Source organism: Gadus macrocephalus, chromosome 18, assembly GCF_031168955.1.
Source record: "Gadus macrocephalus chromosome 18, ASM3116895v1".
NCBI classification, from domain to species: Eukaryota; Metazoa; Chordata; class Actinopteri; order Gadiformes; family Gadidae; genus Gadus; species Gadus macrocephalus.
Genome location: NC_082399.1, coordinates 1199019 through 1223982, shown reverse-complemented (window position 1 = coordinate 1223982; position 24964 = coordinate 1199019). Strand labels below are relative to the sequence as shown.

At 50.2% G+C, this 24964-nt stretch overlaps 3 protein-coding genes across 5 annotated transcripts in view; all 3 read left to right on the top strand.

The window, feature by feature from the left end:
- plekhm1 (pleckstrin homology domain containing, family M (with RUN domain) member 1) overlaps positions 1–5707 on the top strand; it is a 14146-nt gene extending 8439 nt beyond the window's left edge. For both annotated transcript variants that reach the window (XM_060037408.1, XM_060037407.1), the window contains exons 7-12: positions 1–88; positions 744–889; positions 1294–1487; positions 2680–2743; positions 3063–3220; positions 4038–5707. The exon at positions 1–88 is cut by the window's left edge and continues 950 nt beyond it. In XM_060037408.1, coding sequence (XP_059893391.1) covers positions 1–88; positions 744–889; positions 1294–1487; positions 2680–2743; positions 3063–3220; positions 4038–4146 — 759 coding nt within the window. In that variant the 3' untranslated portion in view covers positions 4147–5707. The remainder of the gene's footprint in view (positions 89–743; positions 890–1293; positions 1488–2679; positions 2744–3062; positions 3221–4037) is intronic.
- Positions 5708–5917: 210 nt separating this feature from the next.
- LOC132446913 (kelch domain-containing protein 1-like) lies at positions 5918–12238 on the top strand. Its single transcript, XM_060037505.1, has 13 exons — positions 5918–6338; positions 7503–7573; positions 7956–8073; positions 8311–8423; positions 8574–8664; positions 9257–9355; positions 9894–9968; positions 10351–10409; positions 10520–10650; positions 10921–10996; positions 11333–11417; positions 11583–11662; positions 11861–12238. Exons 1-13 carry the CDS (start codon positions 6243–6245, stop codon positions 12057–12059), a joined length of 1293 nt encoding a protein of 430 aa, XP_059893488.1. The 5' UTR covers positions 5918–6242; the 3' UTR covers positions 12060–12238.
- Positions 12239–12753: 515 nt separating this feature from the next.
- Positions 12754–24964, top strand: eif3c (eukaryotic translation initiation factor 3, subunit C). Of its 2 annotated transcripts, none has more exons than XM_060037419.1 (24): positions 12754–12912; positions 13454–13571; positions 13770–13835; positions 14056–14245; positions 14904–15029; positions 15130–15181; positions 15353–15477; positions 15556–15683; positions 16154–16304; positions 16628–16725; positions 16823–16964; positions 17067–17195; positions 17384–17477; positions 18016–18203; positions 18735–18959; positions 20696–20887; positions 21406–21577; positions 22141–22300; positions 22416–22481; positions 22567–22654; positions 22989–23154; positions 23762–23806; positions 24076–24123; positions 24438–24964. In XM_060037419.1, exons 2-24 carry the CDS (start codon positions 13474–13476, stop codon positions 24782–24784), a joined length of 3096 nt encoding a protein of 1031 aa, XP_059893402.1. In that variant the 5' UTR covers positions 12754–12912; positions 13454–13473; the 3' UTR covers positions 24785–24964. The 2 variants fall into 2 exon arrangements, with proteins under 2 accessions (XP_059893402.1, XP_059893401.1); XM_060037418.1 differs by having other exon boundaries at positions 16154–16310.

Genomic DNA, 24964 nt, shown 5'->3' with positions numbered 1-24964 from the left:
GCGCTGAAGGAGGACGGGGGGATGCTGGAGCAGATGTTCAGCGTGCCCGCGCACGTCGGCCTGGACGCTCAGGGCTTCACCTGTGCAGGTGAGCAGGCAAATCAGAGTGTGTGTTTTTGTGATTATAATGCCGCTTTTCCACCGCATGGTACCAGCTCGACACGACTCGACTCGACTCAGCTCGCATTTTTTGCGTTTCCACCGCGAAAACATGGTACCTGGTACCTGAAGTGGCTGCTTTTTCTAGTACCGCCTCGCTCTAGGTTCCAAGCGGCTGAGCCGAAGCTAAAAGGTGACGTCGGCAGACGGCCGGCCACTGATTGGCCAGAGAGTGTGACGAAGTCACGAGAGCGACATGGCAACCATGCAGGTAACAGCCATAGCAGCGCCGCAGCCAACATATTCCACTTCTTCAACATGCCAGCTAATAATAGTAATGTTATCGATGTCCTCCATTGTTGTTATGTGGGTTCTGTCCATGTGTGGGTTGCGTAGGTCTTGTTTGCGTCGCGTACAAAAATACGTCACGGCCCTTTCGCGCAGCCGACCCCGCCCACGTCCAGGAGGTACTATTTGCGGTGGAAAAGCACCCGTGCTGCTACCGTGTCGAGTCGTGTCGTGTCGAGTCGTGTCGAGTCGAGCTACATGTGCGGTGGAAAAGCGGCATAAGTGTCTCTTTTTGTGTGTGTATTTGAATATGTGTATTTCTGTGTGCGCGTCCATTTGACTGTGTCTGTGTGCAGGTTGCCCCCGGCAGATTGGTCTGTCCCTGGCCAAAGCGCGGCTGTGTGACTTCTCCGGCCGGTACTACTGTGACTCCTGTCACCATGGTGACCTGAGCATCATCCCCTCCCGCATGGTCCACAACTGGGACCTCACTCCCCGACAGGTAAGGCGGCAAGAGGGGTGTGTGTGTGGCTTCCTGTGTCTTCCTCAAAGTGACCATGTGTTACTATGTGCGTATGTTTACATACAGTAGGACTGGGAGATTGATCTAATTTTGATCGAAATAATAATTATTTCTTTGAATATTTATTTTATTCATTGAATGTTGTATAGAACAGCTGGACACGTATCAGCACATTGTTTTTGTAAAAAAATTTAAGGAGAAATTTCAAAGTCCTCAATTAAAAAGGTTTTTTTGGAGAGAAATCATGAATATTGCATGTTTTCAACTCAAAAATAATCATTTGAATAACCGTGATCTCAATATTGACCAAAATAAGGGTGATGATGATTCTCTCCCACAATGGAGCAGCCCTACTACACAGTCAGCCTGTATGTGCGTTGCAGGTGTGCCGGCGGGTCCTCGGGCTCATGGGCCAGGTGGAAGATGAACCCCTCCTCAACCTGGGGCAGCTCAACCCGGGGCTGCTGGGCCACGCTCAGCCCATGGCCCAGGTGCACCAGCTGAGGCTGGCGCTGTGTTCGCTGGGAGACTACCTGTCAGCCTGCCGCAGCGGGGCCCGCAAGACCCTCCTGGCCAGGTACCCATGACATCACTCACCTGGCCAGGTACCCATGACATCACACACCTGGCCAGGTACCCATGACATCACTCACCTGGCCAGGTACCCATGACATCACTCACCTGGCCAGGTACCCATGACATCACTCACCTGGCCAGGTACCCATGACATCACTCACCTGGCCAGGTACCCATGACAACACTCACCTGGCCAGGTACCCATGACATCACTCACCTGGCCAGGTACCCATGACAACACTCACCTGGCCAGGTACCCATGACATCACTCACCTGGCCAGGTACCCATGACATCACTCACCTGGCCAGGTACCCATGACAACACTCACCTGGCCAGGTACCCATGACATCACTCACCTGGCCAGGTACCCATGACATCACTCACCTGGCCAGGTACCCATGACATCACTCACCTGGCCAGGTACACATGACATCACTCACCTGGCCAGGTAGACATGACATCACTCACCTGGCCAGGTACCAATGACATCACTCACCTGGCCAGGAACCCATGACATCACTCACCTGGCCAGGTACACATGATATCACTCACCTGGCCAGGTAGACATGACATCACTCACCTGGCCAGGAACCCATGATATCACTCACCTGGCCAGGTATCCATGATATCATTCACCTGGTCAGGTAGCATTAACATCACTCACCTGGCCAGGTAACCTTGACATCACTCACCTGGCCAGGTAACCTTGACATCACTCACCTGGCCAGATAACCATGACGGCACTAATAGGAGTGCCATCATGGTAGGATTGCCGCCATGGTTACCATGATGGCACTCACCTGGCCAGGTAGCAATGACATCACTCACCTGGCCAGGTAACCATGACGGCACTAATAGGAGTGCCATCATGGTAGGAGTGCCGTCATGGTTACTATGACGGCACTCACCTGGCCAGGTTACCATGACGTCACTCACCTGGCCAGGTAGCAATGACACCTTTGATCCGGCCATGTATGTCACTTCCCTTCCCCCGTAGCTCTGATGTCATTCACCTGGCCCTGCACTGAAAGAAAAACAATACACTGCTTAAATTGCATGCAGCTTATTGCTCATAACTAAGAGCAGAAATGAATGGAAGCTACGGTTGTCCTATAATAGCTAAGGTGATAACGAGGTTGACCTGTGATAGTTTTAAACGTGTTTCTCTATATTTTTATGGTCTGGTGTTCAGGATAGAGGCACGCAGTTACCTGCTGGAGTCCAGTCAGCTCTACAGTGTGAGGGACCTCCGCCAGGTACCATGACTCACCTGCCCTCACCTGTCCTCACCTGTCACCTACTGGCCTTACCTGATTGATCTGTTCACTTGACTGACTGTATTTGACCTCCCTTTGATGATCTGGTGTATTCGTTGATGATGTCGCCCCTCACACCGTCCCTGCCACCTCATCCGGACCCTATCGTGTGTGTGTGTGTGTGTGTGTGTGTGTGTGTGTGTGTGTGTGTGTGTGTGTGTGTGTGTGTGTGTGTGTGTGTGTGTGTGTGTGTGTGTGTGTGTGTGTGTGTGTGTGTGTGTGTGTGTGTGTGTGTGTGTGTGTGTGTGTGTGTGTGTAGATAGCCGAGGGCCAGTATTCAGCCTACCTGTCGTCGCTGGTCCAGGTGTGCTCTGAGCATGTGCACCAGTGTGACCTTTGCTCCCAGCGAGGCTTCATCTGCCAGATCTGCCATGCCGATGACATCATCTTCCCCTTCCAGCTGGACAGCACCAGCAGGTGGGTGGGCGACCGTACAGCCCAAACACACCGTCTGCTTCCCTTTCAGTCTTCCTGTAATGTTAACAGAATTATTGTCATTGTCATATTGTCATTATTACTATTGGATAAGGATGTCATGTTGTGATAGTGTTAATGTTGTGATAGTGTTAATGGTGTGATAGTGATGTCATGGTGTGGTGGTATTAATGTTGTGATAGTGATGTCATGGTGTGATAGTGATGTCATGGTGTGATAGTGATGTCATGGTGTGGTGGTATTTATGTTGTGATAGTGATGTCATGGTGTGGTGGTATTAATGTTGTGATAGTGATGTCATGGTGTGATGGCATTAATGTTGTGATAGTGATGTCATGGTGTGATAGTGATGTCATGGTGTGATAGTGATGTCATGGTGTGATAGTGATGTCATGGTGTGATAGTGATGTCATGGTGTGATGGTATTTATGTTGTGATAGTGATGTCATGGTGTGATGGTATTAATGTTGTGATAGTGATGTCATGGTGTGGTGGTATTTATGTTGTGATAGTGATGTCATGGTGTGATAGTGATGTCATGGTGTGATAGTGATGTCATGGTGTGATAGTGATGTCATGGTGTGATAGTGATGTCATGGTGTGATAGTGATGTCATGGTGTGATAGTGATGTCATGGTGTGATAGTGATGTCATGGTGTGATAGTGATGTCATGGTGTGGTGGCATTAATGTTGTGATAGTGATGTCATGGTGTGATAGTGATGTCATGGTGTGATGGTATTTATGTTGTGATAGTGATGTCATTTGGTGAAAGTGACGGTGACGGGTCTGTGTTCCAGGTGTGGAGAGTGTAAGGCTGTGTTCCACGCTACCTGTAAACTGGGCTCCTCCTCCTGCCCCCGCTGCCTCCGCTTCAGGAAGTACCTGGAGAGAGACCTCCAGGACTGACCACACCCCCTCACCTGGACCCACACAGGGTCAGGGCTGAACCAGGCACACCTGACCGGGGCAGATCCAACCCGAGGCAGACGGCCGGGCCAGGAACGCCCACCCCGGGTCAGACGGAAGCAGAATGATTCAGATCCATTATTTATTTCTTACATGGGGGAACCTCAAGTGCAATTCTGAAGACTGGAAGCAATTCGGAAGTCAGGCGGTATACTTGAAGTGCTCTCTTCGCCATCACCACACCACACACTAGCTACGCTACCTTTAAGCGGTGCCGCACTGCCGCTATGCTACGCTACATGGTAGCTACCCCATGCTGTAGCTGGGGTACATAGTAACCACACCTGTACTGTAGCTAGACTAAGCTTTGCTATGCTTTAGCCAGGCTATGCTACACTGTAGCTTCATTGGGCTATGTTGAAGCCATACCACATCTTGGCTACGCTTTTCTGTAGCCAGGCTATGCTACACTGTAGCTTCATTGGGCTATGTTAAAGCCATACCACATCTTAGCTACGCTTTCCTGTAGCCAGGCTATGCTACACTGTAGCTACGCAGGGCTTTGTTTAAGCCATACCCCACTGCAGCTACCCTATGCCACTCTCCAATGTAGCCATGCTAGGCTGTGGGCCAGCTCTACCAACCCATGGGTTAGGCCCCACCGGGGGCCAGCTTCATCCCCCTTGGGCTACATCACAGCGGGGCTTGGTGCTGTTGCCGTGGTCCCGGGTACGCGAGCGCTCCCGCACTCTTCCAGAGCTCCTAACCACCAGAGAGCCCACGGAGAACGGAATGTCGGTGCCAAGGATGATTTGCCAAGGACATTTGAAATGCTAATCCAACGTTTCCTCATCACCATTGTTGCTCTTAAGTTTGAAGGACCATTCTGGTTCCGGCCTGTGCTTACAGAGTTGTGGTCCTGAACCTGAGGCAGGTGACCTTCTTCTGGGTGGCATTGTGCCTTCCTTATCTGAACCAGCACTCCCATTCACACCACACAAGACAAACCATGACCTCCGTTCACACCGCATGCCAGACGGCGTGTGCTGTGTGAACGGAGGTCACGGTTTGTCTTGTCTGTTTATAATTTAGTCATCTCCATTGGGTCTTAATGAAAATATTCGGAACACCATGTGTTGAATGTATATGAATTTAAACAGAATATAACGGATTTTGTGATTTTAAAATATTTTAAACGTAGAACTAGGTCTGACGTGTCGCTCTTTTGTACTGAAGCATGACTGTTAAAGGGACCCTCTTCTTAAAGGGACGCTTAGGGTCCCTTGCACACGGCTTTCATTCATGTGATATATGATCACATGAAAACATGCTGATAACTACGGTTTTAACCTCTTTATGATTGGTGGTTGTGGTGTTGGGAGATGCATGCGGAGATAACCTGGGGTAACGGTCAACCTGGGGTAACGGTCAGCGCTTGAATCTTAACTCTGCCAAAACAACTAGGCTCAGGATATTAATGTTTTTTTAATCAATCTCATCACATTTATATTAGTCCTTACATGGCAATGGTGATGAAGTCAAATAAAGCGTTTGGAAGTTGGATTTTGGTGTGTGTACTTTGTGTTTATGAATGGTCAGTTTTCTACATACTGCATTTGTACAGTAGGTTGCTGTTATTATAACAATAAATGCTTTTAACATAAATCCTCCATACCTGCGCCCCGTCAATTTATTGAGCGAGGAGACGCATCCAATCACACCGCGTTTTCAATAATGACGTCGTGCGGGATAACACGGTGATAGGAGGAGGGGCACAGCTGTCACCTGTGTGAGTCTTTAAGGACAGGACTGTAGCGAGGGCGCCCATCATCATCATCGCTTTCGCTAAAACTCAAGTGTCTTAATAAGGAGGAGGAGAAGAATGTAATTCCTCAAATCCTGTCCAACGCGTTAGCTCACGTTCCTGCGCCTTTGTCCCGTAGACTGAAACCAAGTAACCTGAGGCAGCAGGCTACTATCGCTCTCGTACAAACACAATAACTCCCAATCTCCTGAGCTCCAGCTCTTCCATACTTCAGCCCGTCTAGAGACAGAAGGCTGGGACCAGCTCAAGCCCGCTGAGCGCTTCTTCCAAGATGGAACGGCTGCACGCGTCCGAGAGCCCCCCGGAGAGGAGCAACCACACGGCGTTCATAGACGACTACATCCTCTACGTGTGGGGAGGCTACCAGGTAACCATGGATATCTTGCTTTATGGGGAATGGGGAAGATATAATGCGACCCTGAACTGGTAAAGATTCCTGGTAAAGTTTGAGGAGGGGTACATCTAAACATACTTCCCAGCTGTTTAGTGAAACAATAAGGCTTTGTTTATGTCAGAAGAGTTAGGACTGACTCTGAGCTGAGCAGTTATCATATCAAGATCTTCCACAAAATGCATTTTACATTCAGATGTTAGGAAGATCTCCCAAAGTAGAGGGGATTGTATTAGAAGTGTTAAACTGGTCTCGACTGCAAGAAGAAAAAAAAAAAAGAAGGGAGAAAGCGTTAACAGATAGGGCGGCGGCAGCACTGGGCCCTCACTTGTTTCCAACATTACTTTGGCCGTTAAGATTGGAGGGCTACGGCGCAGTTCTGATTAAGTGAATCAGTAAGTGTGAGGGTACTATTTAGTATACAAAAAACATAGTTTCTAAAAAGATAAAGCTGACCAAGGCACTCGTATTAAAGTTTAAAAAGATTTAATAAATAGGCTATTTCATAATATAATTCTTAAAAAGTTGCCAACATGTTTCGGCCATTGTAGGCCTTCATCAGGGCATGAAAGATTACTGTGTGCCAATCGGGAAAATAGGAGGGGTAGCAGTGTCGTAGTCGGGCTACTGTGTGGCCGCGGGACAAGCAGTGCGCTGAGCCATGTCTGCGTACGGCCTCGGTTAACTAAAAAACACAAATGACGTATGAGCTCATCCACCAGCCGGTTTGGCCTGTAATTGGGTTGTGGCTGTCGGACAACAAAATGAAAATAAAAGAAGATAAGAAAAAAGATGGGTCTAGGCCTACTGTCGTCGGCCCCCCGGGTAAGTGCCCCGTAGGGCCGATGGCCAGTCCAGCCCTGAGATCAGATCAAACTAAGCATAAACCTATGTTCAAATACATATTGGAGAGTAGCTATTTAATTTGGGGGGGGGGCAGAAGGCAACTAAATATTATGATTCATTATGTTGAGTTGAGAGAGACCCACCCACGCAGGTGTTTGTTCAGCTTTGTATTCTACTTGATTATCGGGCTTGTGTTTACTTTGTGATCAGGTGGCCAGATCTGATCGCAAACATGGCATTGATGCAGAAATGTGTTTGTTAAATATGTTTAATACTGGATTCTTGTGTTGTCAGGTGGCAGCAGGGGTAGACTTGATCCTGCCTTCTGGAGAGATCTGGGAATGTGATCTTGACAGCGGAGAGTGGTGAGATTATCATAATTCATATCATCAGGCTGACGTGAGGGCCACTACTACAGACCGTTATCGCAGATGGAAACAAGGTCTCCCAACGTTCTCCCAAAAAGCTGAGATTCCCAAGTTTAAAACCTTGTGGTCAGGGTAGAGGCTGGTGTATTTGAAGATGATCATGGTATAGGTTGGGTAGGTAGATTAATTAGGTTATTACCTGCATGCTCAATGCCATGCATTGTATAGTAATAAATACATATACAGGCTTAGTGGAGTACCTTTCAATGTGGCTAGTAAAAGCTCTGCATTGACATAAACAAATGCATGAAACGTTATCTGTGTATATTTAACTCTCGCTCTCTCGCTCTCTCGCTCTCTCGCTCTCTCTCTCTCTCAGGGTGTGCCGGGCGATCGGGGGTGACGCGCCCTCAGAGTTGTCTGGGCCTTGCGGTTCTTTCCTCAACGGTTCGCTGTACGTCTTCGCCGGCTGCGACCCCATGGGCTACACCAACCAGGTGAGGCTCTGCCACCTGATGACCCCACCTGGCCGGTTGACATCAGACCCTGATGGCTGTGAGAGCGATGTCCTGGCACTGGGCGACTGGGGACCGGGAATCTTTTGTTTGCTCATTGCTTCAAGTGTTGTTGTTTTTTGTGTGGTATTGGTATTCCAGGGAACTGTGTTTTGTATTTGTACTTTTGTCCGTGAACCAAGGGTTGCGTTACGGTTTTCAGTGTTGTGGTGTTTGTAGTTTTTCAGTGTGGATTTGACGGAGGAATGCTATACCTGGAGGCGGAAAACTGACACCAATGGAACTACGCCTTCGCCCCGAAACAAACACTCCTGCTGGGTCCACAAAGACAGGTCAGAATGTCGAGTTTCGGAAATATAGGGAATCTACAAAGGATGTACCCTACCCATCTACGATGTATCCTAGTGATCGACACTCTGCCAGTGCATGCGTGTGCACGGTTTCTTTGCATCCCATAATAAAGGTTGTTTCCATGGCGACAGGCTGATTTACTTCGGGGGCTACGGCTGCAAGACCATCCAGGAGGTGAGGAACACGTCGGCGCAGAGCTTCGTCGTGGAGGAAACGTCCTGGGTAAACAAACACACCTTCACCTCCTCTTCAGCAGGACGGCGGTGGAACTGCCCCCCCCCCCCCCGCAGTCCGCTGGTCCAGGCTGCTGGTCCAGGCTGCTGGACCAGCAGCCTGGAGCAGCGGACTGGACCAGCAGCCTGGAGCAGCAGCCTGGAGCAGCAGCCTGGACCAGCAGCCTGGACCCGGCTGCTGCTCCAGGCTGGTGGACGGATGGTTTGGTAGCACTAGCATCCAGAATTACTTTCCCATTGGTCAGTAGTAGAACGCCTTTTAGAACTCTATTAGCTGCCGGTATAACATTTTTCTTGTCTGCGTATTCGGATGACTATTGATCCTGGGGAAAATCCTTCGTTACATTTGTGATGGTTAATGGAAAATAAAATCCCTAAAAGTCAACTGTATATTCCGACACCAACAGTGGTGGGGGCTCATTTAGTTGGAGTGCCCCCCCCAGATGACCCTAGGGGGGCCAGGCAATATACATTTGCATATAATATGTAAATAAAGATGTGTATGCCTGTAAAAGTGGTTCATGGAATCATCATATTTTCTATGGGTTGCTTGGCAACCGGTGTCACTGTTCTTCCCTCAGTCGGCGATCGGGCCAACATATTTCCGGTGTTGGGGTTGGAACAACGAAGTGAACGTCTTCGACACGCAAACCAACACCTGGAGCATGCCAGAGACGCAGGTGTGCATCGTCCACGCCCGACGCAGCCCACCGTGGCCCACCGTGGCCCACCGTGGCCCACCGTGGCCCACCGTAGCCCACCGTGGCCCACCGTGGCCCACCGTGGCCCACCGTAGCCCACCGTGGCCCACCGTGGCCCACCGTGGCCCACCGTGGCCCACCGTAGCCCACCGTGGCCCACCGTGGCCCACCGTGGCCCACCGTGGCCCACCGTGGCCCACCGTGGCCCACCGTAGCCCACCGTGGCCCACCGTGGCCCACCGTAGCCCACCGTGGCCCACCGTGGCCCACCGTGGCCCACCGTAGCCCACCGTGGCCCACCGTGGCCCACCGTGGCCCACCGTGGCCCACCGTGGCCCACCGTAGCCCACCGTCTCCTCGAAGGCCTCGCAGTGCTTGACTCTGCCGCCCCCCATACCTTTGTACAACTCATGCGTGTTATCGCTGTCCCAGCGAAGGAGTTGGTACCCCGACTCACAGGTTTAGGAACGCTGCATTAACCTTTGACCCCTTCCCTCGGTCCTCGTTCCCCCCCCAGGGCCCCGCCCCCCCCCCTCGGGGCTGCCATGCTGTTGCTGTCCTGGGGAACAGAGGCTTTGTCTGTGGAGGCCTGGTGAGTCATTTGTTTGAGGGAGATGGGTGACTGGGTTGTCCATTATCCATATCCACTGGATAACCCATTAACTGAATCGGGCAGTTGTTAGGATTCGAACAAATTTCTAAACGTTTTTATTTTTATTTGAACTACTTAATGTTTTTTTTATGTATATATTTTTTTATGTTTCCAGTTTGGTAACTGATTCTCGTAATTATTATTTTGTTTGTTTAAGAAAATAGGCATTCTCTCCAGCATCCTATAAACTAAACTGTGGTGGTCCAGTGCCCCCCTAGGGTAATCTGGGGGGGGGGGGGCACTCCTACCAAATGAGTCCACACCACTGTTGATGTGTCGGAATGTGTCTTGACTTTACTGACAATGGTGTGTTTATGAACAGGACTCCAAGGATATCGACCTGTACTGTCTGGATCTGGACACCTGGACCTGGACATGCTAGTAACCCCGTCCCCCCGTCCCCCCCGTCCCCCCGTCTCTCAATGATCAATCATGTCCGCTTCATGAGGAACACTGAAGCTGATGCTCTTTCTGTGTCTCGCTCCGCCCAGTGACGTCTGCCCATCGCGTGTGCCCATTGGTCGCTCCATGCACACGCTCACGCCCACGTCTGACCACACCCTCCTCCTGTACGGAGGCTTCGGGGCCAACGAAGTGGGCGTCGACAAAACCAGAGGGCGCAGTAAGTCTGGCTGTAAAGGTTTTCCAAGCTTTTTTGAATGCTCTATTCTGATTGGTCAATAATGGAATTCCAACAGCAGGCCGTTGCTACGTACATTTTTTTTGCAACTGGAGAATGTGTCAGACTTTTTCTTTGCTGCAGCGGCAGCAACTAAATCATTTAAAATCAATAAAAGATTTGGTTGTGTCAAATGATCAATCTCTTTGGAAACATGCTGTGTAGTAAGGAGAATGGTGTACAGCGAGCCGTGAACCTGTGTTCCTTTCTAAGGTGACGCCTGGCAGTTTGACACACTGACGAAGGAGTGGATGGAGAGAACCGATCATCCACACCACGACAAGCCCAGGTACAAAGGCAGACCACACCGGAAAATACCGTTCATGCCTGAAAGGTCCCATGACATGCCACCAGGTGTGAGTGTGAGTCCACCTAGATGTATGATGGATAGATGAGCAACGTTTGCTACAGTTCACCGGGCAGGCCAGTAGGCTGATCTACCCAGCACACATCGAGGTGGACACACCCACTTGTGATGTCAGAAGAGGCAGATTTTCAAAACGGCTTGCAACGGCTAATCACAATCACACCCGGTGGCATGTCATGGGACCTTGAAGTGATTTCCCCACAAGCCCACGCAGGAATAACCTTTCCAACCAATCAGCTGATGCTCCATCCCTCCCAGGGTGTGTCACTCTGCGTGTCGTGGCGCGGGCGACCAGGTGGTCGTGTTCGGAGGAAGTAGCAACTTCTGCATCCAGATGGATTCTGTACGTCAGCAGATCTCCTTGTTCTCATCATCATACAGCTGTCTTCTTTTAATTAATTAATTTCAACAAAGCACATGCGCTACTTTAACCTAAACGGTGGTTTTAGGTCTGTATTCCATCGGTCTGGACTGACCCAAAACGTAATTCAATGCTTGTTTGTTTAAGGTGGCGGTTCTCCGGTCTTCACGCCAACAGCACTCCAAGGACATGTTTGTCTTCCAGAATCAGCCCTCCTCCCTGAGCAGGTAGGCACCCCTTGACCCCCGATAGTCGGACCCCCGGGGGCCCCCTGAACCCTAACCCTCACACTACTTTAAACGTATTGATACTCGTCTGTCGGGGATTATCGATTATATACACGGTCACACTTGTCGTTAAAATGCAGCGGCCATCGCCCGTGGCAACTGGAAGGGAAACGTGTTGTTGTTTTGGTCCTCTTGTAGACTGAGCGAAGACGCCGTGGCGAGGAACCAAACCCTTTTAACACAGCAGCTGTCATGGCTGCCACGCCGGACGCTCAAGGAGGTCTGGAAAAGACTAGCCTTCTTCTCCAGCCAGCAGCCAGCGGCCTCAACAAGGCCCCCAGGGCCCCCAACACAGCAACCAGGGGCCAACACGCGGCAGCTAGAGGCCACAGCTTGAGGAGCTGACGAAGCCAGCCTGAAATGGGCCATCTTTTTTTAATTCTAGTCATCTTTGTTTTCGTTGTAATTTGAATTTTTGTACGTGATTTAATTGTTCAAAAATATATTTTAATGTTCTTGATTGTACTGTTAATAATAGTCTGTTTTAAATGGTTTAATAAACATTTTTAAAAGCCATTTCTGTCTGTCGCTTTAGTGGTTGTCATGGACTAATTGTTCGGTACTCAATCATGAATTAAAGGGATCTTGAAACAAAAGTAATTTGGTTTGTGTACAGTGTCAAAGAAGTACTGATAAAACATAATTGGAGTGTAATGCATCTGTATGGGCTTGAAGTGCATCCTCCCCGCACTGAAGTCCGGTTTCTCCAGTTTGTTTAACTAAGCAGCACTAGATAAACACTGCTCCTAAATCTGATTCTAAACGGGGGGCGGGTGTAGTTTAGGATGTTCCAGGGGTGGTACCAAGATTAGAGCCTCATCATTATAGCGACACAAAATGATTTGAAGAATTGTGAGATTCGTAACATGATTTTTGCTTGGCAATAAATGGGCCTTCAATTCATTTTCATCTGATTTTTTTTTTTTGCTTTGGACTGTTTTGGTCCAACACGTAAGGTCTCAAACGGTTCAATCGTAAATATTCATAAAGTATCCGCTAGGCGGCAGCACCACTGCCACCCTCCTACTCCACACCAGATCGGCGGCGGATCCGGAGCCACTTCCTTTTCATTCGCCAGTGTCCTACGCGGCTCTGCACGCTTTCAGTTGCGGCCGTCAATCGCAAACCTGGATTATAAAACGTACAAAACTGACCTCGTACACCACAGAACTATTTCCATAAGGACCTAGGTAAGTCCCCGGGAACCCGTGGCTGGAATTGTGGGCGTCGGGTGCGTGTGTTGGGGAGGTTCGCCCCGGCATATGGGAAGGCCCTGGTCTACCCCCGTGGTGGTAGCGGTAGCGGCATGCTAGCATTAGCTCCGCGCCACATCCTCTAGGTCTGGCCGGTGTGGTACACACGGCTGATAAACAGCCTTAATATAACAGTAGCTTCTTAGGACTATACGTCTTTACTGAAGTACTGCCATACGTAAAGCTTTGGCTCTGAGCGAAATATGACGACATCATAATCCGGTGAACCAGCTGTCAGTGCCGATGGTTAGCCGGCGTCGCGTAATTGTAGCATGTTGTTAGCATGTAATGCTGGCTAGCGATAGCGGGTTGTTAGCATGTGGATGATGAGATCAAGATAGTACTGAAGCGGTCATATAGCGGTAGCATATACAAAAAGAAACAAAAACTTTGACCTATCGTTGTTGCGTTACCTGTTGATTAGTATCGGTGTGCTTAGTGAAAACATGTAACTAACGTACTGTGTCGGGTCCTCCAGATCAGCCCCCCCCTGGAGACATGTCGCGGTTCTTCGCCACCGGCTCCGACAGCGAGTCGGAGGAATCCTCGTCTGCGGACGAGATCACCCCCAAAACATCGGGACCCAACTTCAGGCAGTGAGTAGTACCTGTGTTTTTAAAGCGGTGTCATACACTTCAGGCTGTTAGGCGTAACCAGGCCACCTCCCCAATCAATACCTGTACCTGTTTACAAGTATATCTGTCCAACTAGACTCTGAACATTGGCCAGTATCTGACATACCAGGCCTTGTTGGTAGTGGATTGATCTCAACCGTATGTTGTCCACCCCTCCAGGTCGCTGTTGCTTAGCGATGATGAGGAGGACACCAAGAGGGTTGTTCGCAGTGCCAAGGACAAGAGGTGAGTGGACCATGAGAAAGTGTCTGTTAACCTGTGAACTCCATCAGCTGGGAAACGCTGCCATAACAAACAATGCAAGGTGCTCAGTCTACATCCAACCAAACCGTAACAATTGATGGTTGTTCGTATTAACTCAGAACTTCCTTTCAGTTTATAAGCCATTGCAGTATGTTGAATCAGTGACTGGTGTGTTGACCCGATGTTGTGTAACTGTGGCCAGGTTCGAGGAGCTGACCAACCTGATCAAGACCATCCGGAACGCCATGAAGATCCGAGACATGGCGAAGTGCCTGGAGGAGTTTGATCAGCTGTGTCGAGCGTTCCTCAAGAGTAAAACTATAGTGGACAAGGAGGGGGTGCCCCCCTTCTACATCCGCCTGCTGGCTGACCTCGAGGACTACCTTAACCAGGTTAGTTATTTAGAGGATTACCTCAACCAGGATAGTTAGCTATAGGATTACCTTAACCAGGTTAGTTATTTAGAGGATTACCTCAACCAGGATAGTTAGCTAGAGGATTACCTTAACCAGGTTAGTAAGCCAGAGGGTTACCTCAACCAAGTTAGTAAGCCAGAGGGTTACCTCAACCAAGTTAGTTAGCTTGAGGACTGCCTCAACCAAGTTAGTTAGCTTGAGGACTGCCTCAACCAAGTTAGTTAGCTTGAGGACTGCCTCAACCAAGTTAGTTAGCTTGAGGACTGCCTCAACCAAGTTAGTTTACTGGAGGACTACCTCAACCAGGTTAGTCTACTGGAGGACTACCTCAACCAGGCTAGTTAGCCCTCAGCAGGTTTGTTTTTTTGAGGACTACCTCAACCAGGTTAGTTTGCTAGAATACTTCATCAACCAGCTGAATTAACACTTAAGGTTAACGAGAGGACCACCGCAACCATGGTAGATAACTAGAGGACTACCTCAGCTAGGTTAGTTAACCATTTTAGTTGACCTCAACCAGATTAGTTGCTGAATGGCATCCATACATTAAGGGATGTTTTAAGCATGCTGGCCTTTTCATCCTTATCGGTCTTGGACCAGAGTACTGATGTGTTGTGATGTCACTTCCTTCCAGCTGTGGGAGGACAAGGAGGGCAAGAAGAAGATGAACAAGAACAACGCCAAGTCTCTGAGCTCCCTGCGGCAGAAGATCCGCAAGTACAACCGCGACTACGAGACGGAGATCGCTGCCTACAAAGAGGTACAGGAACCACTACCACTACCACATGCTCTGCTGGATGGCCGTAAGACCCTCACTCACCCCCCCCCCTCCTCTCTCTCTCTCTCTCTCTCTCTCCTAGAATCCCCAAGAGTCCGCCGATGAGGAAGAGGAGAAAGAGGCGGAGGAATCGGGTGAGTTTAATGTTTAGATACTTTAATATTGATGTGGACTGGGAAGTTTTCATCAAAAGGTGTTCCTTTTATTCATACGTTTCAGATTCAAAGTATATTCGTAAAATAAATGGGTGTAGCCTTCATTGTGACGGGGTGTTCACTGTGTGATGACTTCCTGCTGTGCTCCAGGCTCTTCTTCGGGTAGTAGTGATGATGAGGAGGAGGGAGGAGAGGGCATGACAGCCAAGAACTTCCTGAAGAAGGAGGCCGTACCCGAGGCCAACAAGTTCCTTAAGGGGGCCAAGGGTTCTGGGGTGAGGACACGCACACAAGCACGCATGCACGCACACGCACACACGTATAATATACACTAATACTGAACTCTTCCTCAGGATGAGGCTTCATCAAGTGATGATGAGGACGATGAAGACTGGGGTGAGGACTCGGAGGACAGCGGCAGTTCGAGCTCCGAAGATGGAGAGGGAAAGAGCTCATCGCTCGCCTGCCGTTTCCTCAAGAAGTGAGTATGAGTGCTAAAGCCTGCGTGCTAACGGCTAAAGCCTGCGTGCTAACGGGTGTAAACAGACCTATAAGACTAGCCGGCCGGCCGGCCGATATTTGCGTTTTTTTTAAGTGTAGCGGCCGATACACATTCGCAGATTATTATTTATTTATTATTCTTTTTTCCCGTGGCATGATTTGCAGACAGTTCAATGACTGTTCCCTTTTCAAATTGGGATTTGTAATCATCATTGTGTCATTTTTACGATGTCAATTGAGGGAGCAAAAGCAGTATCGGCTCCAAGTATCGTCTCAAGACAATCGGCAGGCCGTATTGGTCATCAGTTTAGGCTGAGGGAGGAGATAATCTGTATCGCATCGGGACGGGGGTCCACCCATCACATACGGGTGGACCCCCGTGTGAGACTGACTGGGGGTAAGAGGAGGCTGTGTGTTAACCAGGGTGTGTGTGTGTACCCTGCCTCCTAGGACCCAGGAGGGAGAGAAGGGTCTGGACAAGAAGCGGGAGCAGAGGAAGAAGAAGCAGAAGAAGGAGCGTCTAGAGGAGGAGGAGGCGGAGGAGGAGGCCGGCGAGGAGGGCGAGGGCGGCTGGGAGAAAGTCAAGGGCGGCGTTCCTCTGGTAAAGGTGCGGGAGACTACCCTCTGTAGTGATGTAACATGTTTAGACATGTTTTAGACTCGATTAGCTTAATTGAATGGTCACGTATGAAGAGCTCAACACCTCCTTTTAGAACAACGTTGTCTATGTCGCCTCAAATTCAATCGAAATGGATGAGTCTGTGTCTCTAACATTTGCGTATCAACTTGTTTGTTTTCAGTCTTGTAATTCTAAATCCAATATAGAAAGATTAGATTAAATAATTACTGGTAAACTCTAGACTAGTCTAGGTGGTACGATGAGGATTTCCTGTCTCAACGCTTCTGCCTGTTTGGCAGGAATAGCCCAAGATGTTCGCCAAGGGAACCGAGATCAACACGACCGTGGTGGTGAAGAAGCTCAACGAGATCCTGCAGGCCAGAGGAAAGAAGGGAACTGACAGGTAAGGTAACCCCCGCTCCCAACCGGTAGGCTCTTGGTTCCCAGCCTGGGTCTGGTGGTTCTCCCCCTGGTTCTAACCCTGGTTCTCCTGGTTCCAGAGCGGCCCAGATCGAGCTGCTCCACCTGCTGGCTGGTATCTCAGGCGAGCACAACCTGGGCCAAGGCATCCTGGTCAAGATCAAGTTCAACATCATCGCCTCCCTCTACGACTACAACCCCAACCTGGCCGCTTTCATGAAGGTAACTTCACGGGGCACTCGGCCGCTGCTTCATGGAGCTGTGGGGGGGGGGTGACGCGTTGCACTCGCGGCGGTATCCTCATGGACCTTCTTCTCCCTGCAGGCGGACATGTGGAAGAAGTGTTTGGAGTGCATCGATGAGCTGTTGGACATCCTGTTTGAAAACAGCAACATCTTCATCGGGGAGAACATCGCCGAGGACAGCGAGAACCTGGCCATAATCGAGTCACAGGTACCAATCAGAACGATCTGCTTACTTACCTGGTCTATGATGTCACCAATCAGAGCTGTTCATTAAATGAACTGTAAATCAACGTAACGAGCCAATCGGATCAGGTAATTTAGTAACCTGGAATATTATCTCTACCATCAGAAAATGTTTTTAGCGAACAGAGACGTAATCTGCCTTTTGTGTTGCAGCCCTTCAGGGTGCGAGGGTGTATCCTGACGCTCGTGGAGAGAATGGACGAGGAGTTCACCAAGATCATGCAGAACACGGACCCCCATTCCCAAGGTACGGCCGACTCACTCCTCCTCTCTGACCCCCATTCAACATTGTGTTCCATGACGGACTCCCCAGTCACTCTGAAACACACTCTGGTAAAACCCTGGTTCAGCAACTGCTGCCTGCACCTTTCAAAAGAAATACGATCCAACAGTCGTGAATATCGTCACGGTATTACTATCCGTTTTCAACTGCAGGGTTTCCCGCAGCACTTCACAGCTTAGGCGCCTGCCTAAGCAACACACGCCAGCCGCCTTAACTAAGATCATTTAAAATATTATACAAAAGTATAAAATTATCTAAACTTAATTTACTCTTCATTCACGTGTATAGATCAGGCTGCAAGGCAACAGTCTGACAGACTGCATGAAAATAAGCATAAATGGTCCATCTGTGAAAGAGTGCACCCCCCCACCCATCTGACGGAAAACCCCTGAATTAACATAACACGCGTTCTGCGGGCAGTCCTGAAGTGTAAAAAGGGATTTGGTGCTTCACCCTGTGACCTCCACGCTGAAGACGACTGTGACTGTGTTTGCGTGCGCAGAGTACGTGGACAACCTGAAGGACGAGGGGCACGTGTGCGGCATCATCGACCGCCTGCTGTCCTACCTGGAGACCAAGGGCAGCACGGAGGAGGTGTGCCGCATCTACCTGCGCCGCATCATGCACACCTACTACAAGTTTGACTACAAGGCCCACCGACGCAGCCTCGGCCTGGTGGCAGAGACCAAGGTGAGGGGGGGGGTCTGTGTCCAAACAGCCGTGTTCTTCCGGTGGCGTTCGAGACCAACCTGGCCTGTGTTCATGTGGCCGCCTTAATGTTCTGTTCATGAAAACATTGATATATTTTGTGTCTTATGGTTATTTTGATGTGATTTACACTTTGAACTGTGATCAGGTAGACTGGCCACTTCCCAACTGCGTAGTATTCCGGAATCTCTCCGTTAGTTTTTCGATTTCCAAGCACAGAGTAGAATTCCTCTGCAAACTCGCGACACATCAACATGTGTCATCCCCAGGCTAATGAATAAGGAATTCAGAAATACAACTGGACCTACCGGCAGAGGTTACTGAACGTAAATAGAAGTTAACACCTGGTTAATCAAGTGTTATTTCAAACGCTGGGGATCTCCTGAATATAAACGGAACACGGGGACAGGGACGTGGTTAGGAGATAATCGCGATTTCCATTCCTCTGCATGTGGTCCATATTTAGCCAATGAGAACAAAGTTGACTTTGACCTACGACCTTGCCTTGTGAAGTCTGAGCAGGACCAGGAGGAGAGCGAGGGCGAGGACAGTGCCTTCATCATGGACCGCCTCTGCAAGTTCATCTACGCCAAGGACCGCACCGACCGCATCAGGACCTGCGCCATCCTCTGCCACATCTACCACCACGCACTGCACTCCCGCTGGTACCAGGCCCGCGACCTCATGCTCATGAGCCACCTGCAGGACAACATCCAGCACGCCGACCCGCCCGTACAGGTGAGACGCGCTGACCGCTGCAGGCTAGGCTACGGAGTAAGACCATACTGACCGCTGCAGGCTAGGCTACGGAGTAAGACCATACTGACCGCTGCAGGCTAGGCTACGGAGTAAGACCATACTGACCACTGCAGGCTAGGCTACGGAGTAAGACCATACTGACCACTGCAGGCTAGGCTACGGAGTAAGACCATACTAACCACTGCAGGCTAGGCTACAGAGTAAGACCATACTAACCACTGCAGGCTAGGCTACGGAGTAAGACCATACTAACCGCTACTGGCTAGGCTACGGAGTAAGACCATACTGACCGCTACGGGTTAGACTAGCGGATTGGTTCTCAAAGTGCGGCCCGCGGGCCAATGGCGGCCCGCAGAAACATTCCTGCCGGCCCGCAATGACTTACAGATGTAAGTAAAAAAAAAAATATATATACATTATACTTATTGCATCAATATTAATTTAAACAAAAATAAATAGAAAGAAAAGTCGACTCTCTAGCTTTCAATTAAATCCTGTTATTTGTTAGTTTTAATCCGACTGTACATTACTTTGAAAGGATGAACCTCAGTGTTGTGATTTAGACCTCACTTGACCTCCCTCCCAGAGGTCCACGGTGCAATGTTATTTTTTTCCACCACTGGGATGCTGACGGCGTTTCCCGCCTGATTTTTTTTTTTTTCTTTGGCGGCCACCAGTCAAATTTTGGGTTCCTAAATTAGCCCTCAGCTGTCAAAACTTTGAGAACCCCCGGTCTAGCGGATTACCTGTACAGGTAAACCACTACAGGTTAGTTTAGCGGATTACCTGTACAGGTAAACCGCTACAGGTTAGTTTAGCGGATTACCTGTACAGGTAAACCACTACAGGTTAGTTTAGCGGATTACCTGTACAGGTAAACCACTACAGGTTAGTTTAGCGGATTACCTGTACAGGTAAACCACTACAGGTTAGTTTAGCGGATTACCTGTACAGGTAAACCACTACAGGTTAGTTTAGCGGATTACCTGTACAGGTAAACCACTACAGGTTAGTTTAGCGGATTACCTGTGCAGGTAAACCACTACAGGTTAGTTTAGCGGATTACCTGTACAGGTAAACCACTACAGGTTAGTTTAGCGGATTACGTGTACAGGTAAACCACTACAGGTTAGTTTAGCGGATTACCTGTGCAGGTAAACCACTACAGGTTAGTTTAGCGGATTACCTGTGCAGGTAAACACTTACACTCGTCGCTACAGATAAACCGCTACGCACCCACCTGTAAAAGTAAACCACTGCATTTACATCTTTGCGGGTAAATCTCCATACCTGTACAGGTAAATTCTGGTTGAACTGTGGTTCTAGTCTACACCTGTCGGTACAGGTTAACTGCTTATTGCTCACCTTTGAAAGGTTTAGCATTACACCCCCACCTGTACAGGTAACCTACTGCACTCACACCTGTACAGGTAACCTACTGCACTCACACCTGTACAGGTAACCTACTGCACTCACACCTGTACAGGTAACCTGCTGCACTCACACCTGTACAGGTAACCTGCTGCACTCACACCTGTACAGGTAACCTGCTGCACTCACACCTGTACAGGTAACCTGCTGCACTCACACCTGTACAGGTAACCTGCTGCACTCACACCTGTACAGGTAACCTGCTGCACTCACACCTGTACAGGTAACCTGCTGCACTCACACCTGTACAGGTAACCAAGCCCTAACCCGTGTGTCTCATCCAGATCCTGTACAATAGAACCATGGTGCAGCTGGGGATCTGCGCCTTCCGCCAGGGCATGATCAAGGACGCCCACAACGCCCTGCTCGACATCCAGTCGTCCGGCCGCGCCAAGGAGCTGCTGGGACAGGGCCTGCTGATGAGGAACATGCAGGAGAGGAACGCAGAGCAGGAGAAGATCGAGAAGAGGAGACAGGTGGGAGTCACCCCACACACACACACACACACACACACACACACACACACACACACACACACACACACACACACACACACACACACACACACACACACACACACACACACACACACACACACACACACACACACACACACACACACACACACACACACACACACACACACACACACACACACACAGACACACACAGACACACACAGACACACACACCCTAGCTGCTTCCTGCTGGTTAGACGAACCAGACTAAGGCCTCGTTGTAATTGGTCCACTAGTTCCCTAATTCAAGATATAACGAACACTAGCATGCGATTTAAGTTTACGGGGAATTCAGAACGTTTCTGTGCTCAGTGCAAACCGCTGTGCGCAGTGGGAAGTAATGCGCGGATAAGTGCATAGCAGTTGTGCACTTCTCTCATGGTGCATTGTGGGTACTTAACAGGGCCCTACATTCGCCCCCAGATGTGTATATTAAAGTGTCCTACGGCGCTGAAACGTGACCCCTGTGTCTCCAGGTGCCGTTCCACATGCACATAAACCTGGAGCTGCTGGAGTGCGTGTACCTGGTGTCGGCCATGTTGCTGGAGATCCCCTACATGGCGGCGCACGAGTTTGACGCCCGGCGACGCATGATCAGCAAACAGTTCCACCACCAGCTCCGAGTGGGGGAGAGACAGCCGCTGCTCGGTGAGCCCGCCGCCTCCCGCCTCTCTGACCACGCGGCGCTCTGGGTCCTCCCCACTGAGGGACCACACGGGACGCCTTCCCTACTAGGGCGGCTCGGTTATGGGAGACATCATAATCACCATTATTTTGGTCGATATTGAGATCACGATTATTCAAACGATTGTTTTTGAGTTTGAAGACGTGTTGTATTTATCCAGCATGCCAAAAAAATGTAAGTCAGAACTTTGAAAAGTCACCTTAAAAAATACACAAAATGGTCAAAAAGAAAATGTTCCAATCTATATTGATATACAGATATGTATCTGGCTGTTCTGCCCTTTCTATAAAACATAAAAAAATATATAGACATATCTCTTTTTTTTTTACTCGATTATGTTAATTTTGTGATCGTTTGACGCTCAAATCGAATCGCGATCAAAATGAGATTAATCGCCCAGCCCTATTTTCCACTCCTGGTACTCCCCTGGTCCTTGCCCCCTGGTCCTTGCCCCCTGGTCCTTGCCCCCTGGTCCTTGCCGCCTGGTCCTAACCTCTCCCCCCCCCCCCCCCCCCCCCCCCCCCAGGCCCCCCAGAGAGCATGAGGGAGCACGTGGTGGCCGCCAGTAAGGCCATGAAGATGGGCGACTGGCGCACCTGCCACTCGTTCATCATCAACGAGAAGATGAACAGCAAGGTGTGGGACCTGTTCCCCGAGACCCAGTGCGTCAGGGAGATGCTCGTCAGGTGAGAGGGACACCCCCCTAGCAACCACAGGCTCCTAGTAACGCGCGTTACAGTCCACCCATAGCGGGCTGCTGAAGGAGCTGCTCAAAGTGTTTGTTGTTTGTTTGTCGTGCAGGAAGATCCAGGAGGAGTCGCTGAGGACCTACCTGTTCACGTACAGCAGCGTGTACGACTCCATCAGGTAACCGCGCGGCCCCTCTGAGCTCACCTGGCCCGCACGGTGCTGTGCGTCCAGCGGTCTGACGGTGTTGTGTGTTGTGTTCCAGCATGGGCACTCTGTCCGAGATGTTTGAGCTGGAGCTGGCCATGGTCCACTCCATCATCAGCAAGATGATCATCAACGAGGAGCTCATGGTAAAGGGTCGCACCACTGCATTGGTTTAGGCTCCCAATTCCTCAAGATCAAAGAAAGTGGATACATATATATATGTATAGATATCCGACAAAGACCATATTCATGACCACTGCTAGATTTTAGACTAAATATCAGATTACTGTTATCGATACGGGTGGGTGTGTGTCAGTCAAACGCCATATTTAAATCATTCTTGACTAAATATCTGATTAGTGTTTCAGAAGCGAGGTATCGGATCATGTCTGATCTTTATCGTGTGTGTGTGTGTGTGCCTGTGTGTGTGTGTGTGTGTGTGTGTGTGTGTGTGTGTGTGTGTGTGCGTCCCCCCCCCAGGCGTCTCTGGACCAGCCCACCCAGACGGTGGTGATGCACCGCACTGAGCCCACCTCCCTGCAGAACATGGCGTTGCAGCTGGCGGAGAAGCTGGGCGGGCTGGTGGAGAACAACGAGCGCGTGTTCGACCTCAAGCAGGGCGTGTACGGAGGCTACTTCAACCGAGGTGAGGCCGCGAGGCTCTCTTATCTCAGGCATGGCCGCCTCAAGGGGCTAAAGGCTCGGGTATGGTTCCACGTTGACGCAACGCGCGGGGGTTCACGGACCCTCCTCGAGTCCCTGACGTGCGCCTCCCAAGTATTGTAACCATCAGTCGAGGCCACTCAGCAGCAAGGGCTGTGATTGGTCCGCTGACGTAACCCCGACTTGGAACCAGAACGGGTTCGCGGCTGCGTGGACGCGACTGCGTGGTCTTTGCGTCAGCGTGGAACAATAACTCGGCCTTAACACACAACGAGCCGGACCAAAGATGAAAGGCCCACGAGCTTAAAGCTTTCGGGCCGGATGATGAAATATTCCACACACATTAATATCATGAGACGCACACGGCAGTCAACCTCTCTCATGAGTACTGCAGTGTTTGACGTGGGTTTTGAAATGGAGTAGGAGCAACAATTAACCATTATATTATAAAAGATGCTGATTGTATGAGTAACTATTGTCCTTATTATGTATTTGAGCCCACACCCTGTACACACCTAGTCTAGCATCAGGCACACTAGAAACCACCGCTACTATAACTCTAAAGACTATCAATGTGACCTGTGTTTCAGACCAGAAGGGCTCCTACCAACAGAAGCAGGGAGGCTACCAGAGAGGTACGTGAAGACGGTCTGTGAAACCAGACGCCCAAAACAACTGAGAACCAGCTCGGACGCTGGTTTAAATTGGCGGCTAATATAGCATATATTTGTCACTTATTTTGCATGTAGCTTGGTTGCTAATTGAGCGGCGAGCTCGGATGCTGAATTTGTATGAATTGATGACCAGGAAGGTTGTGACTTGGCTCCTGAATGTTGGCGTGTGATGTTGGGAGTGTGTGACTGCGCCAGCGAGGTGTTCAACTTGTTTTAACTAAATTTTTCAGAAAACCGAGGAGGTTACCAGCAGAGGCAGGGTGGTTACCGGGGTGGAGGTAATTACCGATTCATTTTCCCGCAGCGCCGCACGCGCCCACTGTGCTCACCATGCTAAGCTAGCTCTCTATGCTAATCACAAGCCACACCTCCTTCCTCATGACACCGTCAACTCTTCCTCATCTCGTAGTCCAGTTAACCTCGCATCTGATGTTTCCTTCTTTCACCAAATACACATATGTACGCACACACACTCACACACGAGTATCCGGCCGGCGGTGAAGTGTCTGGGCCGGGCTTGTTGCCTAGCAACAGTGGGTTTGACCCCTGAGCCTAACCTCCGCTCCTCCTCCTCTCTCCTGTCTCCCGACAGACGGCCAGCGGGGCGGCGGCTACCAGGGCGGCTACCGGGGCGGGTACCAGGGAGGCAACCGCGACGGGAACCAGGGAGGCAACCGCGACGGGAACCAGGGCGGCTACCAGGGCGGCTACCGGGGCGGGTACCAGGGAGGGAACCGCGACGGGAACCGCGATGGGAACCGCGACGGGAACCAGGGAGGCAACCGCGACGGCAACCAGGGTGGCTACCAGGGCGGCTACAAGGGAGGCTACCAGGGCGGCTATCAGCGTGGGGGTGGCGGCGGTGGCGGCTACGGCGGTGGTGGTGGCGGCTACGGCGGCTACAGGAACCACCAGAACCGGGACCAGAGCAACTATTAGACGACCCCCTGCCTCCTGAACCCAGACCGCCTGAAGACCCATACTCGCCTCTCCAAGCCTCCTTTTCTACACTGGCGGGCTTTTATTATGTGATGACGGTGTTTGAAGTACGGCCATTGTACCGCAACCAGATCACAGTGAACTATTCCTATTGGTTGATAAATAAACTGTTCAACCCAA

Coding starts and splice junctions, on each gene's coding strand:
- eif3c (XM_060037418.1), top strand. CDS start 13,474: ATGTCGCGGTTCTTCGCCACCGGCTCCGACAGCGAGTCGGAGGAATCC. Junction 15,478..15,555: donor AGGGGGCCAAGGGTTCTGGG/GTGAGGACACGC, acceptor ACTCTTCCTCAG/GATGAGGCTTCATCAAGTGA. Junction 17,196..17,383: donor TGGCCATAATCGAGTCACAG/GTACCAATCAGA, acceptor TTTGTGTTGCAG/CCCTTCAGGGTGCGAGGGTG.
- LOC132446913 (XM_060037505.1), top strand. CDS start 6,243: ATGGAACGGCTGCACGCGTCCGAGAGCCCCCCGGAGAGGAGCAACCAC. Junction 6,339..7,502: donor ACGTGTGGGGAGGCTACCAG/GTAACCATGGAT, acceptor TTGTGTTGTCAG/GTGGCAGCAGGGGTAGACTT. Junction 8,074..8,310: donor CCATGGGCTACACCAACCAG/GTGAGGCTCTGC, acceptor TGGTGTTTGTAG/TTTTTCAGTGTGGATTTGAC.